This window comes from Apis laboriosa, unplaced genomic scaffold (assembly GCF_014066325.1).
Source record: "Apis laboriosa isolate Shangri-la unplaced genomic scaffold, ASM1406632v1 scaffold16_cov148, whole genome shotgun sequence".
Classification (NCBI taxonomy): Eukaryota; Metazoa; Arthropoda; class Insecta; order Hymenoptera; family Apidae; genus Apis; species Apis laboriosa.
Window position 1 is genome coordinate 217,736 of NW_025222129.1, and position 18,209 is coordinate 235,944.

Below are 18,209 nucleotides of genomic sequence, written 5' to 3' on the forward strand. Positions count from 1 at the left end.
CAACATCGAGTAAAAAGTGACGCTATTGTTTCGATTCCAAGTCGGGATTTATATTTTTATTAAGTTTATGGTACGTTGTTTGACAAAGATTAGATGTGTATTAAATAATGCTGTTTTCTCGTCGTTGGAATCTTATTGTTGGAAGTATACGACCTGTTAACATTCTTAAAATATAACCAAAATTTGTTAGTTCTTTTCGTACGTAAGTGCTTTATCGTCACATATGTATGCCTTTGTAATACACATTCAAATATATAATTTTTGACACTCATAGTGTTAAAAAATATCAATTATGCATGATAAATTTTGTTTGTTAAAATCACGATTAATTTTCGTGTGTATTTAAGTGAGTAATAAGTTCAAAATTAAAATTATGTCAAACGAATCAATTTCCTCAAATTTTGTTACACAAAATCAGTTCACATTTGCTGAAAAATTTGCTCATAAGATAAGTAAAAATAAAAATAAAGGGATATCACAATCTTCTGTAAGAAAAACTGATAAGCAATCAGTGCATTTAGATTCCGAAGAAAGAAAAGAAAAAGAAATCAAGGGTCAAAAATCTAAGTCCTCAAAACAAAAAGAAACATTTCCACGACATATTTCCGAAAAGGAAATTGATAAACTTTTAAAAAATCAAAATACCAATGATGCACAATATGTAGAAGGATATTTACGCATTAATCCCTGGTGTCATAAATATGCTTATTTATCTTTATCCGATGATCAGTATGATCTATTGATTGTTGGTTTGAGAGATAGAAATCGAGCCTTTGATGGTGATTTTGTTGTAGCATGTATAAATCAACCAGAAAAATGGCAAGTCCATCAAGGGCAGAAGCAGAAAACAGGTGTTGTTGTTTGTATACGAGAAAAAATACATCCAAGAAAAACAGTTGGATGTTTTAAACAACGTGGTGCATTTACATTTTTTTATCCCAGAGATCATCGTGTGCCATTAGTTAAAATAAGTAGGGAATCATTGCAACAATTTGCTGTATGTCCAAGCAGTTATGAAGACACATTGTATTTGGTTGTTATAACTGATTGGATAAAACCAAAATTTGCAGTTGGGTATGATATATATTTAGGAATTTAAAGAATTCCTATTTAATTATAAGTTTTTAATTATTATTGATATATTATATTCTTTACAGGAAAATTGAGAAAATAGTTGGAAATATTGGTGATATAAGAACAGAATCAAATGCAATATTACTTGAATATGATTTAGATGTTACACCTTATAGTCCTGATATAATAAAAGGACTTCCAAATAGTGATTATATTTTAACAGAAAATGACTTAAAAGATAGGGAAGATTGGAGACAAGAATGCATATTTACTATTGATCCTGATGCTGCTGTTGACTTAGATGATTCAGTTTCTTGCAAAATTTTGGAAAATGAAAATTATGAAGTAATTATGCAATTAGAGCAATTATGCAATTATGAAGAAATTATACAATTTATTTTTACTTATCAACTATTACTTATTATCTATTTTTTTTATCTATGTGTGTGTATATGTTCGTGAATGCATGTCCGTGTGTGTGTACTATTTATATATTTATTTATTTATTTATACATATATGTATTATTTCTTTTTTATAGATTGGTGTGCATATATCCGATGTTACTCATTATATGGAATTTTTATCTCCATTAGATATTCAGGTTTCAAAACGAGCAACAACCATATATATGACAGATAATGTATATCACATGTTACCAAAACAATTATGTCAAATATGTTCTTTATCACCTGGTCAAGATAAATTGGCTTTTTCTGTTATTTGGGAAATAACACGAAATGCAGAAATTGTCAAATATCGTTTTGCTAAAACTGTAATAAGATCATGCTGTCAAATGTCCTATTATCATGCCCAGAAATTTATTGAAAATCCAAAAAATAATTGGCCAGATGACTTTTTAAATATAAGTGGAAATTTTAATTTTAATGATTTATCAATAAAAGTAAATATTTTACACAATCTGGCTATTCAAATGCGTAAAAAAAGATTTCAAAATGGCGCACTACAAATAGATCAACCAAAATTATATGTTAAGATTGATAGAATTACGGGTTTACCAATATCATATAATATAGAAGAACAGAAAGATAGTAACAGGTATTGTTATTTTTAATATTAATATTTTTACGATTATAATATATAATATATTATATTTTACATTAATTAAATTATAAATTTACGTATAAAAACATATAACATATATATTATGTTTTAGACTTATAGAAGAATTTATGTTACTAGCTAATATGACAGTTGCTACACAATTATATACTATGATTCCGGAGACTGCTTTATTACGTAACCATAGGGAGCCTTCAAAACATATTCTTACTGTAACAAAAGACACTTTGCAAAGATTTGGTATTCATTTAGATATTAAATCGTCTGCATCATTACATGCTAGTATTAGACGTTATGAACAAGGATTAGAGAATGAAAACAATGAAACAAAAATAACAATGAAATACAGGATGATGGTTATCAATAGTCTTTGTTCCAAAGCTATGACTGTATGATTTTTTATTCGATTTTATTATTGTATGAAGATTTTGTTACTCTATTTATAAAAATTTCAATAATTCTATACATTTTTAGCGAGCAACATATATATGTTCATCAATTGTCACAGCAGAAGAGGAATTGAGACATTATGCTTTAAATGTACCACTTTATACCCATTTTACTTCTCCAATTAGAAGATATTCTGATTGTGTAGTGCATCGTTTACTTTATTCAACTATGAAGAATATAGAGATGCCCAAAGAATGGTCTAAAAAATTGTGTAAATCGTAAGTTACTTAAGAAAATAATAAAATAATTTATTAATGCAAATACAAATATATCTTTAATATTTGCATGTCTTTTTTGTCAAGATAGAATTGCAACAAATTGTAATATAAAAAAGTATAGCGCGAAAATGGCTCAAGAACGAAGTAGTGAATTATATTTTACATATTTGATAGATTTAAAAGGTCCTATTGTTACAATGGGTATCGTATTGAATGTAAATGAAAATTTTATAAACGTTATATTGTGTCAACTTGGTATAAAATTAAGAGTTTCCATCACACAGTTAGAAAAATTGGCAGTTATTGAATATTCTTCGGAATATTCTGTTCCTACAATAAGCATTTTTTGGAAAAAACCTGCTGTTACTCAGGTATAATGTAAAACTATACATTCATATTGTGTAAATTCTTTTACCTAGATAAAATCAAATTTATAGAAAATATATGAAAAATATATGAAAAACATGATATTTTTCGATATTTTTCAGGTAATAAATGTTTTTAGTTTATTATATTTGAGAATCGAAAAACATCCTGAATCTTTTCAATTAATTGGTAATCTTTTACCACCAAATCAAGAAATAGAATTGTAACAGTATTGACGTATGTTCGCTGTAAATTATATTTGAAATCGAATATTGTACAAATATTTTTATCGCTGTATACCTTTTTATATAAATCATATTGTACATATTTTGGCTGTGTATATATATATGTATGTATGTATATATATATATATATATATATATAATATATATATACCGCGTGTACGCGCGCACATCATACCATACATATATTTATACATACATACATTATATTAAAAACTTGAAATGGTTTTAAGAGAGATATAACTTTATCAAGTGTATTTTGAAGAAATTGACAGAAAGAATAAATCGAAAATTTCACAAGAACATTATTTATTTCAATTACATTTTAATGTACATCGCGGCAACATCTTTACATATTTGTGATCATACAGTTATATTAACTGTAGAACAATTAGTACGTATATAAATAAATAGCCCGTACTTATATTTAATTTCATACTGTACATAAAATTATGTGTATCATGCAAAAAATATATTTCTAACTGTATATGAAAAAGATATAATTGGAGAATTAATCAAGATTTTTATTTAAAAAAGATTCCTGAGCGTGGATCTGTAAAATTTCTATTACTTTTTATGAAATTATATATATATAGCAATAATTTTTTCATTTTTTAAATTAAATTACAAATAATACAAATTAGTTGAAATAAAGAAAACGTAATGACAAGTTTCTTAAGAAATATGACTTTCTTTATTTTCATTAAATTATAAATATTTCTTAATTTTATTCAAATCAATTGTTTTAAATATTAATTTTTTATAATAAAATATGATTACGTTATTTTGTTACTAACGAGTTTTAAGTTAAAATGTAGCTTTACTTTCATAACAGTACGTAGTACTTCGAAATTTATTTTTTTTTTAGAATTCATTAAATAGTGATAAAACTTTGTACACGATTTTTTTAAACTTGAAAATTTCAATTTATGTTTTAAATAATAGTTTATTTGATCAATAATAAAAGAATAATTATGAATCTTGAGTTTTGAAAAATAATATACATTAGTTAGCAAAATATTGTTTTTATCATTGTTTCTTTTAAACAATAGAATTTTTTTAGTTCAGATCAAAAATATCGACAATCTATAATGTATATATATATATATATTTGTAATAAACTGAAAAAGCGATACATTGTGTAACAGTCTTTTTAATTTATTTTGTATCGCCTATACTAAATTATAATACTAAAAATTAAAGTATTAATGTAAATTATTAATGTAAATTAGCATTTGTTTAAAATCAAGTGTGATAGAGAATGTAGATTAAAGAATCTTTTATCAAATTCGCGTTATCGTCGAAAAGAAATTATACTATAAATATATTAACATAATGCATATAATTGTTACTGTTGTTACGGTTGAGATTTATTTTGATGTTCGTAATTTACGAGTCTTTGTCCCACAAGATATTTGTCATTTTTTATATGTTCGTAAAGCTTTTTAAACTGTCGAATTTGAAAGTATATAACAATACATACCACGTGTACTAATAAAAGGAAAGGATATAAATGTCTAGCGATAAGAATTTGCGTTTGTAGATTCGTGATCAAAAGTGGGACTATTCCATAAGCTACGGCATAAGGAACAGCCAAAGCAAGACCGAAACAACATATCACCGGTGCTGCTAATTCCGTAACGATGAATTTTAAATCTATTTCTCTAATACCATCGTTGTATGCCCGTTCAATTGCAAGACGAATTCTCCAATCGGGTCCCATCATTATAATAGCGGTTGCTATTTTCGTATATAACACACCGAGGGCCCAATCTTGCCAGATGAACAAAATAGCATTTTGTTCTAATGGTACACGTAATGGTACTACAACGACTAGTTCAAGAAGAAGACCAAATAAAAGTGGTATTAGGCCAATAAGTAGGAAAAATGCTACTGATGCTTTTACACCTATAATTGCCCAATGTTTTATTCTATCTATAAGAGCCCTTCGACCACGAGGTAACCAAGAAAATGCTAAGGCTAGTCCTCTTGCTGCTGCCCAACATACGTACATTCCACAAGCTATGGTATATAATTCATGCACTCGTCCAGATAAAGCAACTGCAGCTTCGTTATTATCTGAAACATTAAAAAAAACGATGTAATTAAAAAAAAGTTGAGATCAATTAAAGAAAAAAAAACAGAAGTGTATATGTGTATGTATGTACGTATGTATCTACGTATGTTATTGAATAATATTGAGAAAAAACAATAAGCATTTTATACTTTAAAAAGCTAACTTACCAGATCCACTTAAGGTAGGTGGTAATACAGGTGGAGACGGAGCCGGAGCTCCGACCATCCACAATGCCATTACTCGGCGTCCAAGCCAAACGGGAAGAATCATGGCAATTAAACTAGCGATAACAAGAGAAACGCAAACACAAAACAAAAGACCAACTAGACGAGCAGGAAACCAGCGTGGCCTGATATATGGTTGAAAACCTGTCGGTCCTCCTCTTTGTAACAATGCTTGATGAGCCGCTCCTAAATCAGGATGTTGCGGTTCTTCGATTACTGCCGGTCCAGGATCTTCAGTTTGTTCTCTCAAAAGATACGATTGGAGATCTAGCATCCAAGCTACAACTCGACACCAGCCTCTTATTAGAGCTTTTAACCATGTACGCGTATGAGATTGCTCCAATAATGCAGGAAGAATGACTTGCAATAATAACAGTTCCAAAGATAATTCGCTAATCTGATTAAAAAAGAAAAAAAATAGAAATAAGGAATAATGTAATATATATGTATAATCATTAGCAAGAAAAATGAAGAAACTCTCGTTTCCTCATTTAACTAATTACCTGCTTACCTGAGCTTCGCTTTGAATAGTCACGGTGTATGGTAAAAATCCCGGCCATGCCCATCTTAAAAGTTTTACAGGTAACCATAGCATTAATAAAATAGCGGTTCCAAATATCACTGCAGATGCTACAAGTCTTCTAACGTGTCTTAAGATTGGAAGATGTATCATTTCTTGGATAGGAGAAAAATCAGGATCATTTAAATTTCTTAAGAACCAAAGTACTCCTGGCCGTAATACTTCTCGTAGTAACAAAATGAACGAAGCAAAATAATATATATAAATCATTCCCACCAACCAATGTAGAAACATTGAAGTACCAGGAGCTAGCTTAAACGAAGATTCTCTATCTCGAAGTGTAGCGTCAAACATTGCTAATGAACAAATATCTAACCACCAACCGCAAACCAAAGGAAGTACTCCTATCTCAACGACCGATAGTAAAGAAACCTTTACTATAACATAACATAAACCTAATAGCCGTTGAGACCTTTGAAAACCTAAAGGTGCCGCTAATGTATGAAGAATTACTAATCCTACTCCAGTAACGCAATAACCACATAATGTAGTTACTAATCCCTCAAAATGTGAAGCAGCTGCATATTCTTGTAAATCTAACAATGCTATTATAAAACTACCGACATAATATGGATAGAAGGCAAAAACCTGAAAATGAAAATATTATATTTTGAAGAGGGATCAATTATTTCTTCATATCATATTCAAAAATTTAAAAGATATAAATAAATCGTACCATAATAAATAGCGTATTTAACGAAACGACCCAGAATACATGTTCGAGAAAAACAAGGGATCCATCTAAGCCTAAAAGACGTTCCCAAGTTAATTCTTCTGCAGGTCTATCCCATTCCAATGGATTCCAATTTGCTTCTTCATCTTCTCCTTGTGCTTGACCTTGAGCCTGATCTCTCCATCCTTCACCACCTCTTGCATTTGCTTGTTCACCATTTACGCCCAATTCGTCTCTAGGCACTGCAGGTTGTTCTGCATCTCTAGGTGGTATTAATGGTTCTATATTTCGAGGAATTACTACAGGTGGTTCTAAATTTCTAACAAGTTGTTCTATTTCTTGATCTACACTTCTGGGAGCAGCATGTTGCTCAACATCTCTACCAATTCCTTCAACTTCATCCATTCTCTGATTATTTGCCAAATTATTCTCCTCTGCCCAATGTTCTTCTGCGTTTTCCAAATTATCATTATTTGAATGTTCTGGTAAAATTGGTGGTTCATCAATAAAAGGTGGTACATTATTATTATCTTGAATTTCTTGCTGTTGAAGAGCTCTTTGCTCTTGGAATTGTTGTATTGGTACTTCTGCATTGGGTGGTGGATTATCAACGGGAGGTAATTGTACATTATCTCGGTCGAGCCAATCAGGTCCACCGGCATGTAAAATTTGTTCCCTTAACCACACTAGACCAATAAATGCAAACAAAGTACATGTCACTACAAAGCATCCGTGAAATACATCTGATGATATATTTTCAGCAGACAACATATCCATTGGTAATGACATTATCTGCAAATAAAAATACACTGCTATTTTCATCTTTTGTTAGAGAATATTAAAAATTAAAACATATTTTAAAATTATTAAAAGAAAGTATTTACTCGAACTAGATCAAGAGGTCCACTAAACAATGCTCTATAAGTTCGACAAGCTGTTAATGGAACAACTCCTAGCCATGCTATTGCAACCAGAGTATAGTGCAACCAATATTTTACTGCTGTTACAATATTGGAAAATAATCCTCCAATGACATCCCTTAATGGTAAACGACGTGGCATATCTGGACTATAAATTGGTGTAAAAGAAAAACGATATCCACAAAGTTCACAATATTCTTTACGAGAATATCGCATCCATTGTACTAAACATTCTTGATGTATCCATTTAATACTGCCTGTGCAAATGCAAGGATGAAAAAGAGGCCTGTCTGCAAGGCCTTCAGACCTGCATACTCTACAGATGTCTGCTCCTGACATGTCCTCCGTCATGTTTGGTTTTGTTTAAAATAATTGATTAAAGCAACGATTAATTTGCTGAAAGAAAAATGTTTAAAAATTATAAAAATACAAAATTAATATGTATCTGTTAAATAATGGGATAATAATAATTTAAGATATGTTACAAATTATATGCATAAATTTATTGATATTATTAAAATACGAAATTAAAATAGACGAGTTTAAATGTATAATTATATAATTAATGTATAATTTGAATGGAAAATATTAAGAATAGCATTAAATAGAAAAATGAAAGAGTAAAAAATAAAAGACTACATCAAAAATGTGGAATGTGTCAATAAATATTTAATATAAAATGTATACAATACTTCATAAAATTTAATTTCATTTTATAAAATATATAATATCATCTATATAATAATGATATTTACTTACTCATGCCTCGATAAAGATATATAAAATCCAAAATTACTGTGCAAAATATTGAAAATGTCTACTGCTACCACTTCCAGTTCTTTCTTCCTTCTGTTAGCACACTTGCAACATTTGCGATGAAAAAGTTACTGTTTTTTCTAATGAACGATTATTTTATTACTTTTCATTAATAAAAAATTATACATTAAAATATATAAAAATTTCATCAAATTACAATTACTTAATCTCGTTAATATTTATTGAACAAATAAATTTTTTTTTCCAGTAGGAATTATTAAGTGACAATGTTTCGTACATTGTTTTAGGCGGCTGAATAGCCAAACAATTTTAACGGCGGCAATAATTTATAACCTTTTTTGAAATAAAAAAACAATTATATTTATTATGTTATTATGTATTTTGTTATAAATTGTGTAAAGTTACGTTTATGAGAAACGGGATCAGTATCATCAATGATTTAACGGTTCTCATTGTGATTATGAATGTCCTTAATGTTGCAGAAAAGAATGATGCTGCGAAAAATATCGCAGCCTATTTGTCCCGTGGCGCGTATAAACGGGTAATTAAAAAATCTTTTCAGTTGATTATAAAATTTATTTATTTTTATAAAATTTATAAAAGATTTTATAAAATTTCATACAAATAATATTTATTTTATATTTTTTTTTATAGAGAGAAGGATTATGGCTATATAATAAAATTTTTGAATTCAATTCGTATTTATGGAATAAAAATTGCCATATGATCATGACCTCAGTATCTGGTCATTTATTAAATTGTGAATTTGTTGGTACATATCGTAAATGGCAAAGTTGTCATCCATTGAGTTTATTTGATGCACCAGTAGTAAAACAGTGTTCGCAAGAGAGTTCTATTAAGATTAAAAAAACTTTGGAAAAGGAAGTACAGAAATGCAATGCATTAATTATTTGGACAGATTGTGATCGAGAAGGAGAAAATATAGGTTTTGAAATAATTCAAGTTTGTCGTGCGATTAAACCAAGTATTCGTATATATAGGTATCAAATACGTTATTCATTGTATTTTCCAATTTTATTTCATATGATGTAAATATATAAATATTTAATAGGGCAAAATTTTCTGAAATCACACAAACATCTGTAAATAGATCACTACAAAATTTATGTGAACCGGATAAAGCAGTTAGTGATGCTGTTGATGTACGAAGTGAATTAGATTTAAGAATAGGTATTTTAAACATATACATAATAAATAAATTTATCAATAAATTTAAATGCAACAAGAACAATATTTTATAGGTGCAGCATTTACAAGATTTCAAACATTAAGACTTAGGAAAGTATTTCCCACAACTTTGGCTGATATGCTAATTAGTTATGGTAGTTGTCAATTTCCTACATTAGGATTTGTAGTTGAAAGATTTTTAGCTATTGAAGAATTCAAGATTGAACCATGCTGGAAAATAAAAGTAATGGATATTCGTGATAATATTTCTGTGGAATTTAAATGGGCAAGAGGAAAATTATTTGAAAAATTACCTTGTGAGATATTTTTGGATATTTGTTTGGAACAACCAAATGCTACTGTACAAAAGATATCAAGTAAACCTACAAGTAAATGGAGACCATTACCACTAGATACAATTGTAAGTAACAATATAATAGTTCAAATGAAAAAAAAAAAAAAAGTAAAATACAATTTATTTATTTACATTAAATAAGTTTAGGAATTGGAAAAGCAAGGATTGCGTAAACTTAATTTAAATGCAAAGGAAATAATGAAAATTGCAGAAAAATTATATACTCAAGGTCTTATTAGTTATCCACGTACAGAAACCAATATATTTCCAAAAGAATTGAATTTGATTTCATTGGTGAATCAACAAGTAAACAATCCGGCTTGGGGTAATTTTGCACAACAATTGTTAGAAAAAGGAGTAAATCCTAGAAGAGGCAAAAAAAGTGATCAAGCACATCCTCCAATACATCCAATAAAATATTGCGATAATTTAAATGGTAATATATTCTTGAAAATTTGACAATTGTTCGATTTGATATGAAAAGAATATTTTGTTATTAATTTGTGATAAATTATTTAATGATAGGTAATGAAGCTAAAGTTTATGAATTCGTGGTCCGTCATTTTTTGGCATGTCTATCAAGTGATGCGATAGGTCATCAAGTAATTGTAGAGATTGACATAGCTGGAGAAAAATTTAATGCTAATGGTTTACAAATTATAGAGAAGAATTATTTAGACGTATATATATATGAAAAATGGAATGAACAAAAAATTCATAATTATCGCGAGGGACAAGTTTTTAAACCGACCAGTATAGAGATGGTAGAAGAGGAAACATGTCCACCACAATTATTGACCGAAGCTGATTTGATCACTTTGATGGATAAGCACGGCATCGGTACTGATGCTACTCATGCAGAACATATAGATACAATAAAATCACGACAATATGTAGGTTTGATGGATGAAAAGCATTTAATACCTGGAAAGCTTGGAATAGGTTTAGTACTAGGTTACGATAATATGGGATTTCAAATGTCTAAACCAGGCTTAAGAGCTGAATTGGAAAAGGATCTCAAGTTGTACGTTAATTTTTTAATTCTTTTAATTATTTTTTACATAACAAAATAGAATTTTCAATTTTATTATTTAAATGTATTTTATTTGATTATATCTTAATTTTGTATATTTTGTATACAACATAGGATATGCGAGAAGCGAAAAAATGCAAAAGAAGTATTGGAAAATCAAATAAATAAGTATCGTGATTTGTTTAAAATATCAATGGAACGTGCTAATTTAATTGATAATGCTTTAGCCGATTACTTCGATGAACAACCAACGAAAATACAAGAATTAGAAAATAATTTTCCATCTCAAGATATTGCTATTTTTAAATGTCCGAAATGTGGCTTGGACATGACTCTTAAAGATAGGAAACAAGGGATGGGAAAATATATTGGGTGTATAGGATATCCAACATGCAATAATGTAATTTGGTTCCCACAATATATCGAAGATGTTGAAATTACGGATAATATTTGTTCACGAGTAAAATATTATTTTGTTATAATATTTATAGTTATTATATAATGTGTATAATTTATAATTAACATTAATGTTTTTAGTGTCCAGGAAATATTCATGAATTAAAATTTAAATTACGTAAAAATGCTTATCCTATTTATGGTACGGATTATAAAACTTGCATAGGTGGTTGTGATCCTACATTTAATGAATTATTAAAAATAAGGGACTCAAATATCAAAAGTCAAACTCAAATAACTGATGATTCCGGTTATCGCAATACATTTGATAAAGTTAATATTTCACGCTCAACTTCAGTAGGGAACAGTGGAACTTATTCATTTTTAAATATTCAAAACGAGACAGATTTATCTGAATGTAATATATCTACAGAATTTATTCGAAATCAGAATATTAATCGCAATAATACAATGCAATCGCGAAATATCAAACAACAACATAATTTAAAAAACAATACATGGACTGATAATAATAGTATTAATATTTCGAAAATAAATAATAATGAAGATAAAATATGGGGTGACATTGATGAAAATTCTGTTATTTTATGCAATTGTAATGAAAATGCGATTCAATTAATTGTAAGAAAGGAAGGACCAAATCATGGTATAAACTTAAATGTTTATGAATTTTTATTTAAATTTTATTTTAAATCGTATTTTTCATTAAATACGATTTATTATAATCGTATAATTTCATTTTTACAATTATAGAAATTGTTAAATTATAATTATTATTATTTTTTTTTTTTAGGAAGAGCATTTTACAAATGTGCAAAACCTATGAATACTCGTTGCGATTTTTTTATTTGGGCACCAGATAATATGTCAGATCATATACAAAACAATACAAGTAAAGATTCAAATCTCGTTAGTACAATTACCGAATTGAATGTTAATAATTACAATGTAGCTACAACAATTAAATGTAATTGTAATCAATTGGCTACAACGTGAGCAAATGTTTAATATATAATATTTTTTTTTTTTTTTTTGATATTCTTCAGATCTTAAAGAATAATTTCTTGTGTATTTTGCAGGCGAATTGTAAAAAAAGATGGTCCCAATAAAGGACGTTCTTTTTACACATGTCCTAAGAATATGAATGAATCTTGTAAATTTTTTCAATGGGCGGATGAAAATGTTGAAACCACGTGTAATAATACGTTTCAGGAAAATAGTAAAAAAAGATTCAAAAAAGAAAGAAGCGAGCAATTCCAAAATTTACAAAAAAAACGTCGAGTTGTTACTGGTAAAAGAAAATGTGGAATTTGCGGAATAGAAGGTTTGTTTATATATATATATATTTTATTATATTATATTAATATATATATATATATATATATTATATTATATTATATTAATATATATATATATATTTTGTGTGTGTGTAATTTCATTTTTTTTTTTCTTTAATTTTTATCATATTATTATGTTTAGGACATACAAGAAGAGCTTGTCCTGAGAACGCAATGGATTAATAAAGGAGAATGTTAATAAAATTATAAAAGTTAAGTAACAATTATTTTTCAATTCGATTTGATTATTTTCTGAATTTCATGATAAAATTGATCCGATTTCGATTCCTTCTTTTTCCTCTCAATCTTTTTCCTATCCTATTTTTCAATAAATATCATTATTGTCATATTTAAGAATTTAATAATATAATCATTATTGTCATTATTATTATTATATATTATATATATAAAACATTTTTTATTAATAATTTTTATTAACAATAATTTAATTAAATCCAAAATTTAATATGACATGAAAAAAGAATGAATCAGATGAAAGAATGAATGATCTTGTATCTTCATATCAAGTATCTTCGTCTCTGCTTTTATCATATGGTAACATCTGTTTCAATTCGTTTAATTGTTCCTTCTGCGAATGACATTCTGCTGTTGTTTGTGTTAACTGTGAAAAAAAATAAAAAAAAAAAATTAAAAAAAGACTAATTTTTATATAAAAAAAAAAGAAAAAATAAAAACGGCGTTAAATGATTTATTAGATGTTACATATTTTAAGAAAAATAAGATAATAACCATATCAAGAAGTACTTCAAATTTTAATTTCAATAAATTATTTTCATCTTCCAATCTCTTTATTTCCTTTTTTAATTTCTCATTTTCTTTATATGTGCCTCCGATTTTGCCTGATTCTGAAATTGTGTAAATTTCTTATATTAATATAATTTCTTATATAATATTAACAAAATAATATAAAAATGTCAATGCAAAACTTGCCTGGAATCCATGAACCAGATTCGAAAACAGTTTCTTGATCTCCCAATTTTAAACGTATAGGACCAATATTAGGACCGAGTTCTTTTTCTATACGTTTTGGACTGAAATTCTTGTTCGCTAAAAAAACTCCCACTTTTCTTGTAGGAGTCTTTTTAGGAGAAAACTTGTTCGAAAACAATGGCATTGCGTATAATATATACCGATAATATACTGTCAACGATACGTATACGATTGCGTATAAACGCTAAGGTTAATAAACATCAAAACACATACATACATACATACACATATATATATTTAATAACGCGAACGTGAAATTAAACTTTTTATTGTTTTATATATTTTATTACATGTTTAAATATACGTGCGCGCGCGCGCGCATATACATTATACAATTTTATATACTTATATACTTTTCAAATGTATCATATCAAAAACTTTAAAGTATGCTAATTCTATTCGTAAAATAATATAAATAAAACGAAATAAAAAAAATAGTGAATAATATATATTTTGATAATTATGCTAATAATTATGATAATAAGATATTATCTTATTTAATAGAATACTATCGTGATTATAATGTCATTATTCGTATTTTTTTCTATATTTTTTGGATGTGATGTATGATACAAAGAACGTACATACCTTATATATAAAATAAGTACATGGTAAAGTATATATATATATATATATATATATGTACTTATGTATACAATATGTTATACTACTATGTTGAAAACTTTTTTGTTTACATCGTTCTCATGCTTGACAATTGAATCAGTGTAAGGTTGTCTGTTACAAGGTTTTTTTCTACATTTATTTTTGTGCAATATCTATTCTTGATATGTTATAATATAATGATTTAGATTGAAATAATTAATGGAATTTTGTATATATAATTCGTTGATTTATTTAAATAGATATTCGTCGATTAAAAAAAGGCGTGGTGACAGTATTGATTTATAACCTATAAATTGTTCATCAATTGTGCACATCATGACTTGGCTTGGAACAATCGCTAGTAATGTTCTTCGGATGGTATACACGGATGTACCACCGAGTATAGTCCAAGAGGTTAAGCCTGAGAATTATAGTAATCGACATATTGAATGTCGCGAAGATGGTATCGTACTTTATGGTCCAGGAGAAAAAAATGAAAAAAAATATGAAATTGTTCTTCATAGACCTTGTACGGAAACATTGCATCAAGCATATAGGTAAGTAGATATCTTCGCATATTCGTATATCTTTGTTATTATATTTTTAAATGTGTGATAATAAAATTTATTAATACAATGTTTTCAGTTTGTACAGATCGGAAGAAAAGAAGGAAACCGAAATACATTTTCTCGTGTATAAAGACAAGGTTCCGGTACTTGTTCAAATTTGTCGCGAGGTAATTTTTCTCTTGGTGAAGATTTTAAGAATTTTTGTTCTATCTATATACGGATAGAAATTATGATTATTATATTATAATTTATATTATATAATTATATAATTATATAATTATATTATAATTACCATTGTTTTTATTATACAGATGTGTAATGTGAATAAGATACAAAAGTTGTGCGATACTTTAATGGAACATCCTACGTGGACTCTGGCACATTTGGCAGCTCACTTTGCTCTCTACAATGCATTTGCTCATGCAGATGTGAATAGTCAGTTAAATAGCGGAGATGTGGAAACGGGTGTATCTCCTTTACAAGTTGCGGTGCAAACGAATAATCTACGTACGGTCCAAATGTTGATAGAAGCTAAAAGTTCATTGGAACATTTGGATTTTAACGCGAATACCGTGTATCATTATGCAGCCACATCCACTAAAGAAATAATTTTAGCCCTTGGAGGTGATCTTCCCAATAGTTTAAACAGTCGTAACAGTAATGGGCATACGCCGATGCATGTCGCGTGTTTAAACAACAAGCCTGAATGCGTTAAAGCTCTTCTTTTAATCGGAGCAGATGTGAACATACCTGCTTCCGAGGGTCAACCTTCGAGCCCCGGTTACGTGGGAGATTTTCTTCACAGTCAACCAAATGTTCTTCATGCCGAAGATATGAGATTTGGTGGCACGCCGTTGCACTGGTCGCTAAGCAGGGAGGTGATTAACGCCCTGATAGAAAGTAATTGCGATATAGATGCTTTGAATTTCGATGGCCGTACGGCGTTGCACATTATGGCGATGAGAAAACGATTACCATGCGTGGTGGCTCTATTGAGTCATATGTGTTCTGTGAATATCGTCGACAAGGATGGCAATACTCCATTGCATTTGGCAGTTTCTGAAGGTACAGCGGCCATAGTGCAGACTCTGATAGGATTCGGAGCGGATATCGATGCTAGAAATTGGAAGTCGGAAACGCCACGACATCGCATAAATATCGATAACAACGAGGGTCAAAAGATTTTGTATATTCTAGATGCGGTGGGAGCCCAACGTTGTCCACCGGATATGATTAATTGTAACCTGGGCTGCAAGTATAACGAAAACTTTAACGGCATTGCACCGCAACAACCGCCAAAAGCTATACCGCGTACTATATTGGATCAAATGCTTCATGTTTCCGGGATGGATAAAATGGCTACGCAAGAAAACAAGAAGATAAAAGGTGGTCGACTTCTTTGTTTGGATGGGGGAGGGATTCGCGGTTTGGTTCTCGTGCAAACATTGTTGGAGATCGAATCGATCTTGAAGAAACCTATCATCGAATGTTTCGATTGGATCGCGGGCACTTCGACCGGTGGAATCTTAGCCCTTGGTTTGGCAGCCGGCAAGTCTTTGCGAGAATGTCAAGCGTTGTATTTTCGTATAAAAGAGGAAGCTTTCGTTGGTATGCGTCCATATAATAGCGAAGGTTTAGAGAAAGTGTTGAAAGATAGTCTGGGCGCTAATACCGTGATGTCGGATATCGAGAAGCCCAAGATAATGATTACCAGTGTGTTAGCTGACAAAAAACCCGTCGACTTGTATTTGTTTCGCAATTACGATGCACCGAGTGCTTTACTCGAAATTCCAGAGAATTCGACATCTGCTTCTCCCGTGCCACCGAATGAACAATTGCTTTGGCATGCTGCGAGAGCAACCGGGGCGGCTCCATCGTATTTTCGAGCATTCGGTAAATTTCTCGACGGTGGTTTAATAGCGAATAACCCGACTTTGGACGCTATAACTGAAATTCACGAATACAATCTCGCTTTAAAGGCCTCTGGACGCGAACAAGAAGTAATCCCCCTGTCTTTGGTTGTTTCTCTTGGCACTGGTTTGATACCTACCAGTCCATTGAAAGATATCGACATATTTCTTCCCGAAAGTTTATGGTCTACCGCAAAGTTTGCGATGGGAATATCGGTTCTCGCGGTATTGCTGGTGGATCAAGCAACCGCGAGCGATGGAAGGATCGTTGATCGCGCAAGGAATTGGTGCTCTATGATCGGCGTACCTTATTACAGATTTAATCCGCAACTATCTCAGGATATAAACATGGATGAGAAAAGCGACGAAATTTTGGCCGACATGATATGGACCACTAAAGCGTTTATGCACGCCAATAGAGATCAAATAAAAGAATTAGCCGCTGTGATAAATCGCGATGTTTATAACGACGTATAATATCGCGTTTGAATCAGATCTGATTGCATCCGTTCGAGAGATGGCATCTTTTATCCTTGTTCTTTCTCTCCCTCTCCCTCTCCCTCTCCCTCTCCCCCTTCCTCTCCGCGCCTTCTCTTTATTTCTTTTTCTTCGGAATTATTGATTGATATTTTGTACATACGTTGATTCGTTGTTGATTATTTATTTTCGTGATTAAGAATTATTGAAAAAAAATTGTACGTTAAAGCGAACTTTTGTTTTATCGAGCTGTGTGAGGTTCGTCATCGAGAAGATATAGCGCACAATTTAATTTTATTTTTTGTTTTTTTGTTCTTTTTTCTCTCTCTAATAGAATATTTATTTATAAAAATAACTTACTTTTAGGTTTCACGATATATATGTATAAAAACGTACGAGCGTATTCTCGTTTCGAAGGTACGACGAAGGATAATTTGTATCATGCGATGGTTGCGATGATGTATAATAAAAAGAGATAAATATATAGTAAATTATAATATTAACCAAAGTAGATAGAGGAGATGATTGTTGATTGTCGAATTAGATGTATTAACGGAATAATCGTTTATTTATTTGGTTGTTTAAAGTTTATTGTGAAAGAATAAATAGGAAAGAAAGAAAGAAAGA

At 29.6% G+C, this 18,209-nt stretch overlaps 5 protein-coding genes across 7 annotated transcripts; 3 read left to right on the forward strand and 2 right to left on the reverse strand.

The window, feature by feature from the left end:
- The first annotated feature begins 76 nt into the window (after nucleotides 1–76).
- Nucleotides 77–3,734, forward strand: LOC122711290 (DIS3-like exonuclease 2). Of its 2 annotated transcripts, XM_043929894.1 has the most exons (7): nucleotides 77–1,074; nucleotides 1,158–1,419; nucleotides 1,614–2,131; nucleotides 2,250–2,544; nucleotides 2,630–2,823; nucleotides 2,912–3,194; nucleotides 3,312–3,734. In XM_043929894.1, exons 1-7 carry the CDS (start codon nucleotides 374–376, stop codon nucleotides 3,414–3,416), a joined length of 2,358 nt encoding a protein of 785 aa, XP_043785829.1. In that variant the 5' UTR covers nucleotides 77–373; the 3' UTR covers nucleotides 3,417–3,734. The 2 variants fall into 2 exon arrangements, with proteins under 2 accessions (XP_043785829.1, XP_043785830.1); XM_043929895.1 differs by lacking the exon at nucleotides 3,312–3,734 and having other exon boundaries at nucleotides 2,908–3,043.
- A 713-nt stretch (nucleotides 3,735–4,447) lies between these two features.
- Nucleotides 4,448–8,799, reverse strand: LOC122711292 (E3 ubiquitin-protein ligase MARCHF6). The gene is made up of 6 exons (XM_043929897.1): nucleotides 8,665–8,799; nucleotides 7,870–8,301; nucleotides 6,989–7,777; nucleotides 6,244–6,900; nucleotides 5,676–6,129; nucleotides 4,448–5,510 (listed from the first exon to the last, which is right to left on the reverse strand). Exons 2-6 carry the CDS (start codon nucleotides 8,254–8,256, stop codon nucleotides 4,789–4,791), a joined length of 3,009 nt encoding a protein of 1,002 aa, XP_043785832.1. The 5' UTR covers nucleotides 8,257–8,301; nucleotides 8,665–8,799; the 3' UTR covers nucleotides 4,448–4,788.
- Nucleotides 8,800–8,943: 144 nt separating this feature from the next.
- LOC122711291 (DNA topoisomerase 3-alpha) lies at nucleotides 8,944–13,320 on the forward strand. Its single transcript, XM_043929896.1, has 11 exons — nucleotides 8,944–9,223; nucleotides 9,337–9,683; nucleotides 9,755–9,873; nucleotides 9,945–10,291; nucleotides 10,373–10,661; nucleotides 10,751–11,249; nucleotides 11,373–11,718; nucleotides 11,796–12,321; nucleotides 12,469–12,667; nucleotides 12,755–12,999; nucleotides 13,155–13,320. The coding sequence occupies exons 1-11, from the start codon at nucleotides 9,092–9,094 to the stop codon at nucleotides 13,193–13,195; spliced, it is 3,090 nt and encodes a 1,029-aa protein (XP_043785831.1). The 5' UTR covers nucleotides 8,944–9,091; the 3' UTR covers nucleotides 13,196–13,320.
- Nucleotides 13,321–13,388: 68 nt separating this feature from the next.
- On the reverse strand, nucleotides 13,389–14,350 carry LOC122711296 (protein chibby homolog 1). The gene is made up of 3 exons (XM_043929903.1): nucleotides 13,964–14,350; nucleotides 13,763–13,878; nucleotides 13,389–13,634 (listed from the first exon to the last, which is right to left on the reverse strand). The coding sequence occupies exons 1-3, from the start codon at nucleotides 14,145–14,147 to the stop codon at nucleotides 13,536–13,538; spliced, it is 399 nt and encodes a 132-aa protein (XP_043785838.1). The 5' UTR covers nucleotides 14,148–14,350; the 3' UTR covers nucleotides 13,389–13,535.
- Nucleotides 14,351–14,722: 372 nt separating this feature from the next.
- On the forward strand, nucleotides 14,723–18,203 carry LOC122711293 (85/88 kDa calcium-independent phospholipase A2). 2 transcript variants are annotated; one of them, XM_043929898.1, is made up of 4 exons: nucleotides 14,723–14,768; nucleotides 14,887–15,183; nucleotides 15,272–15,362; nucleotides 15,507–18,203. In XM_043929898.1, the coding sequence occupies exons 2-4, from the start codon at nucleotides 14,963–14,965 to the stop codon at nucleotides 17,580–17,582; spliced, it is 2,388 nt and encodes a 795-aa protein (XP_043785833.1). In that variant the 5' UTR covers nucleotides 14,723–14,768; nucleotides 14,887–14,962; the 3' UTR covers nucleotides 17,583–18,203. The 2 variants fall into 2 exon arrangements, with proteins under 2 accessions (XP_043785833.1, XP_043785834.1); XM_043929899.1 differs by having other exon boundaries at nucleotides 14,728–14,748.
- Nucleotides 18,204–18,209: the final 6 nt, after the last annotated feature.

Excerpts from the sequence above, each read along its gene's own strand:
- LOC122711290 (XM_043929894.1), top strand. The coding sequence starts at position 374 with ATGTCAAACGAATCAATTTCCTCAAATTTTGTTACACAAAATCAGTTC. Across the intron at positions 1,075-1,157 it reads AAACCAAAATTTGCAGTTGG|GAAAATTGAGAAAATAGTTG; the intron begins GTATGATATATA and ends TATTCTTTACAG. Across the intron at positions 1,420-1,613 it reads TGGAAAATGAAAATTATGAA|ATTGGTGTGCATATATCCGA; the intron begins GTAATTATGCAA and ends TCTTTTTTATAG.
- LOC122711292 (XM_043929897.1), bottom strand. The coding sequence starts at position 8,256 with ATGACGGAGGACATGTCAGGAGCAGACATCTGTAGAGTATGCAGGTCT. Across the intron at positions 6,901-6,988 it reads TAAATACGCTATTTATTATG|GTTTTTGCCTTCTATCCATA; the intron begins GTACGATTTATT and ends TTTCATTTTCAG. Across the intron at positions 6,130-6,243 it reads CTATTCAAAGCGAAGCTCAG|ATTAGCGAATTATCTTTGGA; the intron begins GTAAGCAGGTAA and ends TTTTTTAATCAG.
- LOC122711291 (XM_043929896.1), top strand. The coding sequence starts at position 9,092 with ATGAGAAACGGGATCAGTATCATCAATGATTTAACGGTTCTCATTGTG. Across the intron at positions 9,684-9,754 it reads CCAAGTATTCGTATATATAG|GGCAAAATTTTCTGAAATCA; the intron begins GTATCAAATACG and ends AATATTTAATAG. Across the intron at positions 10,662-10,750 it reads ATATTGCGATAATTTAAATG|GTAATGAAGCTAAAGTTTAT; the intron begins GTAATATATTCT and ends ATTTAATGATAG.
- LOC122711296 (XM_043929903.1), bottom strand. The coding sequence starts at position 14,147 with ATGCCATTGTTTTCGAACAAGTTTTCTCCTAAAAAGACTCCTACAAGA. Across the intron at positions 13,879-13,963 it reads ATCTGGTTCATGGATTCCAG|AATCAGGCAAAATCGGAGGC; the intron begins GCAAGTTTTGCA and ends ACACAATTTCAG. Across the intron at positions 13,635-13,762 it reads TTGAAGTACTTCTTGATATG|TTAACACAAACAACAGCAGA; the intron begins GTTATTATCTTA and ends TTTTTTTCACAG.
- LOC122711293 (XM_043929898.1), top strand. The coding sequence starts at position 14,963 with ATGACTTGGCTTGGAACAATCGCTAGTAATGTTCTTCGGATGGTATAC. Across the intron at positions 15,184-15,271 it reads ACATTGCATCAAGCATATAG|TTTGTACAGATCGGAAGAAA; the intron begins GTAAGTAGATAT and ends CAATGTTTTCAG. Across the intron at positions 15,363-15,506 it reads TTGTTCAAATTTGTCGCGAG|ATGTGTAATGTGAATAAGAT; the intron begins GTAATTTTTCTC and ends TTTATTATACAG.